The sequence below is a fragment of the Salvelinus fontinalis genome, chromosome 32, assembly GCF_029448725.1.
Source record: "Salvelinus fontinalis isolate EN_2023a chromosome 32, ASM2944872v1, whole genome shotgun sequence".
NCBI classification, from domain to species: domain Eukaryota; kingdom Metazoa; phylum Chordata; class Actinopteri; order Salmoniformes; family Salmonidae; genus Salvelinus; species Salvelinus fontinalis.
In genome coordinates, this window is record NC_074696.1 from 25,621,266 (window position 1) to 25,632,647 (window position 11,382).

General features: G+C 43.3%; 1 protein-coding gene across 4 annotated transcripts in view; it reads right to left on the reverse strand.

Moving 5' to 3' along the window:
* Window positions 1-11,382, reverse strand: part of LOC129830975 (focal adhesion kinase 1-like) — a 163,294-nt gene that overhangs the window by 104,269 nt on the left and 47,643 nt on the right. For 2 of the 4 annotated variants that reach the window (XM_055893892.1, XM_055893894.1), the window contains exons 2-3: window positions 7,595-7,686; window positions 5,758-5,784 (exon numbers count right to left, since the gene is read on the reverse strand). Coding sequence is in view for 2 of the 4 variants with exons in the window: in XM_055893894.1 (XP_055749869.1) it covers window positions 5,758-5,784; window positions 7,595-7,686 (119 nt within the window). In the remaining 2 variants the exon portion in view is untranslated. The remainder of the gene's footprint in view (window positions 1-5,757; window positions 5,785-7,594; window positions 7,687-11,382) is intronic. The other 2 variants (XM_055893891.1, XM_055893882.1) reach the window with 1 other exon arrangement.

Below are 11,382 nucleotides of genomic sequence, written 5' to 3' on the forward strand. Positions count from 1 at the left end.
TCTACTGTAGCTAGCTAAGTGCAATCGATCCAAATGGAACATCAATAGAATGTGTGAATGTGTGAATATTGATCTAAGAATGGAGGCCATTTTAAACCATGACCTTGCCATCTCTGGTTTATCCAGGGGGACTCAGAGCATTCGGTATGGCTTTGCACAACTGGAATTAAACATGCTCTAGATTCTAGGACCATTATAAACCTACATACGTGTATTATAGGTTTTATAAACCTATGTAGGTGAATGATAGGTATCATAAGCCTACATAGCGGTTTTAACATTTGAACAGTGATAGGTTTAAGCTAACTCCCAAACCTCCTAACCCTGCAGAACTCGACCCATGTAACCCAACCCAGATGAAACAGAGAAACAGGGATTATCAATGATTACTTGCCTTTAATTTAATGAGTCATTTACATAACAATGCCACTACATCATTTGAACTCCTAATCAGTATTCCCTGGTGATGATTGCTATGTATCTGCCTTGCTAAAGAGGGCTGGAGCAATTAACATATACAACGTGCAGTGACCACCTTATTTAGCCCAACCACCGGAAGGCCTGGGATGTGGAGAGTCAAAGGGTACGTACCAAATGGCACCCTTTTCACTACTCCCATAGGGCTCTGGTCAAAAGTAGTGCACTCTATAGGGAAAAGGGTGTAATTTGGGACAAACACAGAAAGAGAGTGCAGCGTTTGGAGGCTGTTTTATCCTCAGAGTTTCTGTGGTCGTCAAAGAAGATGAGGTGCTAGCTAGACAGACAGAAAACAGTCTTGGGGGTTGTGAATGAACAAACTAACTTTACTTTGATCAATCCCCCAAAATCTGCCATTCTAAATATCAATATGCCAAAATGGCTTCCAGATGCTGCAGCTCATTGAGAGGAATAACAGTCCAATGCAAACTCAGCTCTATAGCTATCGGTTGTGGATTTTTTTTAAACTGACAGGTGCTACCTTAACATGTCTAATAAGAAACACTCATTTTGGTTTAATGTTGCAAAATGTTTTGGTATGATGTGCCCTACTGAATGTAGCCCAGGTGTTTGTATAGCCAAACTAAAGAGGAGTATTTATTACCTCTATTACGTGAGGTTTCTCTCCGTTATCATGTCTTTTATGGAGCTGGGACACTTCATCATTCTCCAATATTACTATAGGGGGTTTAGGAGGGCAGGGGACACAAAATGGACAACAACTGTGTGTGTGTGTGTGTGTGTGTGTGTGTGTGTGTGTGTGTGTGTGTGTGTGTGTGTGTGTGTGTGTGTGTGTGTGTGTGTGTGTGTGTGTGTGTCTGACATCTGTGCATGCGTGACCTGGCTCCAGGTCATCTATAAGTCTTTGCTAGGTAAAGCCCCAACTTATCTCAGCTCACTGGTCACCATAGCAGCACCCACCCGTAGCACGCGCTCCTGCAGATATATTTCATTGGTCATCCCCAAAGCCAACTCCTTCTTTGGCCGCCTTTCCTTCCAGTTCTCTGCTGCCAATTACTGGAATGAATTGCAAAAAATCACTGAAGCTGGAGTCTTATATCTCCCTCACTAACTTTAAGCATGAACTGTCAGAGCAGCTTACCGATCAATGCACCTGTACACAGCCCATCTGTAAATAGCCCACCCAACTACCTCATCCCCATATTGTTATTTATTTTTTTGCTCCTTTGCACCCCAGTATCTCTACTTGCACATTCCTCTTCTGCACATGTATCACTCCAGTGTTTAATTGCTAAATTGTAATTATTTTGCTACTATGGCCTATTTATTGCCTTACCTCTCTAATCTTACTAAATTTGCACACACTGTATATAGAGTTTTCTATTGTGTTATTGAATGTACGTTTGTTTATCCCATGAATAACTCTCTTGTTCTTTGTGTTGTACTGCTTTGCTTTATCTTGGCCAGGTCGCAGTTGTAAATGAAAACTTGTTCTCAACTGGCCTACCTGGTTAAATAAAGGCGAAATAAACAATAAAATTAATAAAACAGAAAAAACCAAGCCATGAGGTCGAAGGAATTGTCCGTAGAGCTCCGAGACAGGATTGTGTCGAGGCACAGATCTGGTGAAGGGAGCCAAAATATGTCTGCAGCATTGAAGGTCAAGAACACAGTGGCCTCCATCATTCTGAAATGGAAGAAGTTTGGAACCACCAAGACTCTTCCTAGAGCTGGCCAACCGGCCAAACTCGAGGCTGTAATCACTGCCAAAAGTGCTTCAACAAAGTACTGATTAAAGAGTCTGAATACTTATATAAATGTATTTTTTATTTTTTATTATACATTTGCACAAATTTCTAAAAACCTGTTTTTACTTTATCATTATGGGGTATTGTGTGTAGATTGGTGAGGGGGAAAAAACAATTTAAACAATTTTACAATAAGGCTGTAACATAACAAAGTGGAAAATATGAATACTGAATACTTTCCAAATGCACTGTATATACACACTGAGTGTATAAAACATTAAGAACCCCTCCGTGTTGCTCTCAGAACAGCCTCAATTCTTAGGGGCATGGACTCTACAAGGTATCGAAAGTATTTCACAGGGATGCTGGCCCATGTTGACTCCAATGCTTCCCACAGTTGTGTCAAGTTGTCTGAATGTCCTTTGGGTGAGTGAGACTAAACATGTTGTTCATTACACATTCTATAAAAAAAGGTATGGAGTTCTGATACAGCTATGGAGTTCTGGTATGGAGTTCTGATACGGCTATGGAGTTCTGGTATGGAGTTCTGATACGGCTATGGAGTTCTGGTATGGAGTTCTGGTACGGCTATGGAGTTCTGGTATGGAGTTCTGATACGGCTATGGAGTTCTGGTATGGAGTTCTGATACGGCTATGGAGTTCTGGTATGGAGTTCTGGTACGGCTATGGAGTTCTGGTATGGAGTTCTGATACGGCTATGGAGTTCTGGTATGGAGTTCTGGTACAGCTATGGAGTTCTGGTATGGAGTTCTGATACGGCTATGGAGTTCTGGTATGGAGTTCTGATACGGCTATGGAGTTCTGGTATGGAGTTCTGATACGGCTATGGAGTTCTGGTATGGAGTTCTGATACGGCTATAGAGTTCTGGTATGGAGTTCTGATACGGCTATGGAGTTCTGGTATGGAGTTCTGGTACGGCTATGGAGTTCTGGTATGGAGTTCTGGTACGGCTATGGAGTTCTGGTATGGAGTTCTGATACGGCTATGGAGTTCTGGTATGGAGTTCTGATACGGCTATGGAGTTCTGGTATGGAGTTCTGGTACGGCTATGGAGTTCTGGTATGGAGTTCTGATACGGCTATGGAGTTCTGGTATGGAGTTCTGATACGGCTATGGAGTTCTGGTATGGAGTTCTGATACGGCTATGGAGTTCTGGTATGGAGTTCTGGTACGGCTATGGAGTTCTGGTATGGAGTTCTGATACGGCTATGGAGTTCTGGTATGGAGTTCTGATACGGCTATGGAGTTCTGGTATGGAGTTCTGGTACGGCTATGGAGTTCTGGTATGGAGTTCTGGTACGGCTATGGAGTTCTGGTATGGAGTTCTGGTACGGCTATGGAGTTCTGGTATGGAGTTCTGATACGGCTATGAAGTTCTGGTATGGAGTTTAGGTACGGCTATGGAGTTCTGGTATGGAGTTCTGGTACAGCTATGGAGTTCAGGTATGGAGTTTAGGTACGGCTATGGAGTTCTGGTATGGAGTTCTGGTACAGCTATGGAGTTCAGGTATGGAGTTTAGGTACGGCTATGGAGTTCTGGTATGGAGTTCTGATACGGCTATGGAGTTCTGATACGGCTATGGAGTTCTGATACGGCTATGGAGTTCTGATACGGCTATGGAGTTCTGGTATGGAGTTCTGATACGGCTATGGAGTTCTGGTGTGGAGTTTAGGTACGGCTATGGAGTTCTGGTATGGAGTTCTGGTATGGAGTTCTGATACGGCTATGGAGTTCTGGTATGGAGTTCTGATACGGCTATGGAGTTCTGGTATGGAGTTTAGGTACGGCTATGGAGTTCTGGTATGGAGTTCTGGTATGGAGTTCTGATACGGCTATGGAGTTCTGGTGTGGAGTTTAGGTACGGCTATGGAGTTCTGGTATGGAGTTCTGGTATGGAGTTCTGATACGGCTATGGAGTTCTGGTGTGGAGTTTAGATACGGCTATGGAGTTCTGGTATGGAGTTCTGGTATGGAGTTCTGATACGGCTATGGAGTTCTGGTGTGGAGTTTAGATACGGCTATGGAGTTCTGGTGTGGAGTTTAGGTACGGCTATGGAGTTCTGGTATGGAGTTCTGATACGGCTATGGAGTTCTGGTGTGGAGTTTAGGTACGGCTATGGAGTTCTGGTATGGAGTTCTGGTACGGCTATGGAGTTCTGGTATGGAGTTCTGATACGGCTATGGAGTTCTGGTATGGAGTTCTGATACGGCTATGGAGTTCTGGTATGGAGTTCTGGTATGTAGTTCTAGTACGGCTATGGAGTTCTGGTATGGAGTTTAGGTACGGCTATGGAGTTCTGGTATGGAATTTAGGTACATGGAATTCAAGTGTTAGCGACTTCACAGCAGTAGAATGATGAAACCCAAATGCCATTTTAGTGTGTGTGTGTGTAGTCTCATTAAGGAGTGAGACGGACAAACAGGCTTCCCAGTGACCTTCATCATCTACCGGGGACACACACACTTTCGCTCTCTCTCCCCTTCAGCTCAGCTAATATCCCCTTCCTAAATAATCTCGAGGAAATATATCTTTACACTCTGAACACAGACACTCTCGGTGGAGGGGACTAATATAACTTCACTTCGAGGATGGAAGAGTGAGTGAAAACATGCTTGGGTGATGAAATGTAACTTCCTTATGTTATAAAATACATTTTACCAAGACAAATATGATTCTTCATGTTCTAAATTGTTCAGTGGGGTCCTTCTAACGTATCATTAACATTATATCCAAAAAGTCGGATTTCGTAACCTTATACATCCCATAATAAACACCAAGCTCTGTTGACAGAGTTCACATGTTGTGGTGGTAGTCTGCAAAGCTGTTTCGGCGGATCCCAAAAAGCTAATTTATCATGACGCGAGCTGAATTAAATGTAAAAGACTTTGAAAATAAAAAGCTTGTGGTATGCTCTGTGCACCGCTGACATTTCACAGAGATATACTTGTTTTTGAAAGAAATCTTACGAATTTCGCATTAATATGAAAAGCGTACACTAAATGATTAAAATACTAAAATGAAATGACTTAATCTATATCCATCTTACCTCTATATTGTTTAATATCCTCCGGATTTAAGAAGAAGATGACGAGTTCAACACTAACCCTGTAAATTAGCCTTAATTCTCACACAGCATCCAGCTTTGCTCATGCAATGCTTTTTCTAAGATTTGTTCCTACAAGGCTAAAAACTACAAGAACTTGTGAACGGATTATGATAGACACAGGTGTGGACCATTTGTTAACATTATTTTACCCATTGGTCAAAAGATGCATTTCTGATTGGTCACTCGAAGAATAGTAGCCTAGATCCTCTTGGGAATAAGTGGTTGTGCCCTTCATATGAGTCGATGTTGGTGCATTAAATGGAGATGACAGACTTATCTAGTAGGAGCCTTCTATTCATCAGAAGAGCACCACTATAAATCAAACCTGCCTTCCAAGGTTTATCTGACCAGAAGATAATGAGAAACTTTCACAGCGTATAAGATCCATTGTAGTTCACAGCATACAGTATGAGATCACTTGTAGTTCTGAAGGCCACTCACCTGTGTAGTAGGAAATTCTTGAAATATCTGCAAGAGAAAGAGAGACAACAGGGAGGTCAGTTGGTTTGATCGGTTGTTGATCTGTTAGTTCAGCACATTAGGTTCAGTAGAGTCGAGGCAGCATGTGGTTTAGTGGGTCAATGATAATCCTAGAGGGCAGGCTGGCGGCTCCAACCCAACCCGGTCCCTGGTCATAGAGCGCCCCCTAGCGGCCTGGGAGATAAAGCTCTGTGGCTCCCAAATGGCACCATATTCCCAAGTAGGGCACTACCTTTGACACATAGGGGCCCATAGGGGCCAGGGCTGGCACAGAAGGGGACTCCTATGATGACACCATAATCTGTCAGTGTCACAGTTCAAAGTGAACCGGATGGCAGGGTAACAATCTGAAGGAAGTCCTCCGGGGTTGGGTTTCAGAGTGCTCAGTGGGACATTGGCCATAGACAGACAGGACGGAAAGACGTGGTTTTAGTCTCTCAGGTTTCAGAACAAGGTTAATCAATTGTCAGGAGAGTACAGCCAGAGTACAATGAGAAGGATGAGTCATAAAATTGGCATGCACTTTGTGTGTGTGGATGTGTGTGGAATGGTCTATGTGAGCAAATATGAGATTGAGCCAGACACAAACTGCAGGTGGGTATGTAGGCTAAGGCCAACTGAAGTGGTGAAATGTTAAGTGGCAACATGAAATTAAAAATTAAAAAAGGCTGTTGCCTTCTCAATGCCTCTCATTCTACCCTGGCTTTGTGTTTGAGGACACTGTCTTGGAACCCTATTCTCTATATAGTGCCCTATAGGCCAAAAGTAATCTACTATGTAGGGAATAGGGTGCCATTTGGATGAGAGTAGAGCCCAAATAAGCCCGTAGACCACAAACACCAGCCATCCAAATCAACAATCAAGAGGCTACAGAACAATGATCAACATTGACAAGCTTCCCAAATAATACCATTTTGCAGTTGGTTTCATATCAACATCGGTCCCATGATCCATCACTTGAACATTATTACATTGACTTGAGATGTGTGGGTGGTGTAGGTCTCTCAGCCTATAACCAGATCAACCAAGCATATATTACTTATAGGGGTGTCTATAGTTGTAATAATTAGATTTCTGAGAAAGAGCTTGAGGCCCAGAATGAACCATATGCCCCTGGACAGACCATGATGTCTCTAAAGAGTCTGTCCTTCCTGAGTAATGAGTATAGGGTTGGTAAAGAAAACCTAAGTCCCTTAATAATCAATATATCCAAGCGCCAGTTGATCAAATCACCATGTGAAAGGCAGCGTGAGACCTCTGGATTGACTGTTCATCCAGGGCTTAAAAGATTAGTCCATTAGCCCAGTGTCTCTTTAATATACTAGCATCACCTCGGTGCATATGGTCCTCTCTCTTTGTCACTGGATCACCAACTAGATAGGTCAGCAGTAGAGGCTAGTGATGCTAGTAGCCAGGCTAGCTTTAATAGGACTGATCACACCTCACTGCACTAATGCTAACACTCGCTAAGAACCAGCCTTGACCCGCGTGGCCCATGTCAGTGTCAAGGTCGAGGTCTCTTTACTGTGGTCAGTGTAACGTATGGAGGGCCGTATGGGGCTGTGGTGGACGGCCCCGGTCTGCTCTGTCCCCTGCCTGGTGCCTGACCCCACTCTGTCTGGCAGAGGGCCCAAACACCTGCTCCTCAATCTGTACCCAGGACACACACATTCAGGGAGGGAGATATACAGCCTGGGAGTGCCTAATGCTTACATTTATCTTAGCGCAGGGGAAAGGGGAGGCGAGATAACAAGGCTTTCTCTCCGAAGTATTTTAGAAAACAAGGCTCTCTTCTCACCGGTGAATTTTTAGCAAGCAGGGCTCTCTCCTCTCCGGTGAATTTGAAAGCTGCTGGCAGCTCAGTGTTGACAGAGAGGCAAAGAACAGTATCTAAAACAGACAGACAGACTGAATGAGTGTGGGGGTGTCAGGTAGGACAAACACAACAATCACTACTGTCAAATATGCTTGTCCTCAAGTTATCTTACTACCTGGCTTTCAAATCCATTTTTAATTACTCAGAATCCCTGATTGAAAAGGCCTAAATGGGGCTTTCTTTACATATCAACCTCTGAACGTAGCATGGGCAGAACGCTAGAAAGAGATGAGTGTTACAGGTTGTGTTTTTCCTGCTTTGTGCTAAGACTGAGGGTATGTCCCAATGCCACCCTATTGACTAGAGCCCTACGGTCCAATTGCCCAATGTAGTGCACTATAGGGAATAGGGTGCTATTTGGGGCAAAACTGCCTCAGTTATGTAGCTACCAGAGCAGATGTAGAGGGCTACAGTGCTGGCCACCTGTGATGGTCTGGTGGAGGGGTGGAGACGATGTGAAACTGCTGAGACACTTTGTTCTAAAAGAAGAGTGCTGGGGTCTGGCTTGGGGACAGAGCCTGCCGTATATCACCTACAGACACACACACACAAAGAGCATTCTGCGAGCAAGTTAATAAATTCAGTCCTCTGAGAGTGCCTAGCGACGCATGCACACACACACACACACACACACACACACACACACACACACACACACACACACACACACACACACACACACACACACACACACACACACACACACACACACACACACAGACACAGACACAGACACACACACACACACACACTCTCTCTCTCTCTCTCCACCCCATAGATGTACACACCACAGATTAGGGCATCAATAAACCAGCGAGCATCGCCTGACATCATGTGAACCAGGAATGTCACTCACAAAAGCTGCAGCACATGTGAAGGTCAATATCTGCTTTCATGTCCAGCCCATATAAAGAGCCATTACCAACAAGCATTCATAACCCATAAGATCAATCATTCAGCCAGTTACACAGGCTAGGCCTGCTGCTGTCCTGTGTAATAATGACAGACTGGGGTTTGTCCAAAATGCCCCCCTATGCCCTATATAGTGTACTACTTTTGACCAGAGCCCAGGCTCTATAGGGAATAGGGTGCATTTTGGAACGCAGAGAGAGACTAGGCTGCTGACTCCTCTCAGAATAGCCATCCAGCCATCCACAGGTCTGTTATCAAGCTTTTCAATGGCTGTTTTAAGTATTTTGAATCGTTTGCGGCTTCAAGCTGAACTGAGGAGTAGGGCTGGGATGATACCAGTTTTGCGATACTCATTAGTATTGTGGCAAGGAAACAAAACACAAAGCGGATTTAACATCTTTAGAAAAACAGCTCTAATGTTGGAAACAAACATCATTATGTTTGTCATCCAGATTCACATGTATTTATTTTCTAAGCTATAGAACACTATTTTACAAATAGCAGGTTTTGTAAAAGGACCAAATAGTGAGATCTGCTTCTTGTTTTCATTTTAGCCATGGATAAAATATTGCGATACTGGTATCGTCCTGGCCATACTGAGGAGACCATTGTTTCTGAAGAGAGTCTGTCTCTTGCAGCATGTTAAAGGAAAGCTGTGATCCTCAAAACACCCTCTTACAACAACATATGTGATTGACCAAGAGACATAACAGGAAATGGGCCCACATATTATTGGAACCTAATCTAATCCAATGGGAATGGTGCTAAATTGGCAAATCCAAATCGCTGAGTATGAAGCAAACGCAAATCCCGGTCTACCACAAAGAATACATCTGTGAGAGTGAGACGCATAATTACCTAGTGAGGAGGTTATAATTCTCCTGGCTCCAAGCTGTCTGCACTCTCCTTCCTTCCTCATGTCTCTCCTTACACCTGATTATTGACTTGATTAACTCATCTACTTTTACCTGCCCAATCAGGATTAAGATTACAATGAAGGCTTTCAGGAGATAAACCGTGAGAGAGGGGAAAGAGGAATGGGAAACGTTCCTGATTCTACTGTAAGTGATGAGAAAACCTCTTTTAACATCCAGGGGTTTGTTCAGTAGAGACCCAAATTAAGCCAAGAGAGAGAGGACAAACATTTTACTGAGAGGATTAAAGTGAAATGTAGAGACGAGGAACATCTTTCTAGAGTTACCCGAGAGGTGGGAAGACAGATTCTACTGAGAGGAATGAGGAACACTTTTGAACCCAATAACCTCCAACACTCTACTCAGCACATTGGATGCAGTCTATCACAGTGCCATCCGTTTAGTCTCCAAAGCCCCATATACTACCCACCACTGCAACCTGTATGCTCTCGTTGGCTGGCCCTCGCTTCATATTGGTCGCCAAACCCACTGGCTCCAGGTCATCTATACGTCTCTGCTAGGTAAAGCCCCACCTTATCACAGCTCACTGGTCACCATAGCAGCACCCACCCGTAGCACGCACTCCAGCAGATATATTTCACATATATTTCACTGGTCATCCCCAAAGCCAGTTCCTTCTTTGGCTGCCTCTCCTTCCAGTTCTCTGCTGCCAATTACTGGAACGAATTGCAAGAAAATCACTGAAGCTGGAGACCCATATCTCCCTCACTAACTTTAAGCACCAGCTGTCAGCAGCTCACAGATCACTGCACCTGTACATAGCCCATCTGTAAATAGCCCATTCAACTACCTCATCCCCATACTGTATTTATTTTTTTGCTCCTTTGCACCCCAGTATCTCTACTTGCACATTCATCTTCTGCACATGTATCACTCCAGTGTTAATTTGCTAAATTATAATTATTTCGCCACCATGGCCTATTTATTGCCCTACCTCCCTTATCTTACCTCATTTGCACACACTGTATATATTATTTTTTCTCTATTGTATTATTGACTGTATGTTTGTTTATTACATGTGTAACTCTGTGTTGTTGTATGTGTCACACTGCTTTGCTTTATCTTGGCCAGGTCGCAGTTGTAAATGAGAACTTGTTCTCAACTAGCCTACCTGGTTAAATAAAAGTGAAATAAAAAGTGTGTGTGTTTGTGTGTGTGTTTCACCTGCAGTGCAAGGCGGGAGGAAGTTCTGTTTCCATATATGCAGCAGGGCATCAGAAGACTGCCAAGTGCTGACAAAGCAGGACAACGTAGCCAAAACAAGGTCAGCTGGACCTCCACTAGCATATAACTACATTACGCTAGGATAACGCTCACCTTGAGTTAGCACAGGCTACTAGGAGAGAAGGACCTTCAGAGTAGATTCCTCCACTAGGCTAGGCTAGGCTATAGGCTAACAGGAAAGATAACTCAACTGTACACAGCAGCTTCACTCCTTATAATGAACAATGCACAAGAATTCCCCAAAATAAAGGATTGTTATTTGAATGGCAGCATAGGCCGAAGCTAAAGTGTGTAGATTTTTTTATTAACCTTTATTTTGACAGGGAATTGAGACCTAGATCTCTTTTCCAAATGTGCCCTGTATAATACAATATAAAACACACACACACATACACATACATATATATACATATATACACACACACACATATATATATACATACAAAATTCCAGAAAATTATGTAATAGAATCTTTAGAATCTTCTGTTAGGCTAATTGACATAATTTGAGTCAATTGGAGGTGTACCTGTGGATGTATTTCAAGGCCTACTGCGCAGCGTGCGTAGAGTTCCACATGTTTTAATAAATGAAACTCACCAAAAACAATACAGAACAAACGAAACGTGAAGTAAATGCAGT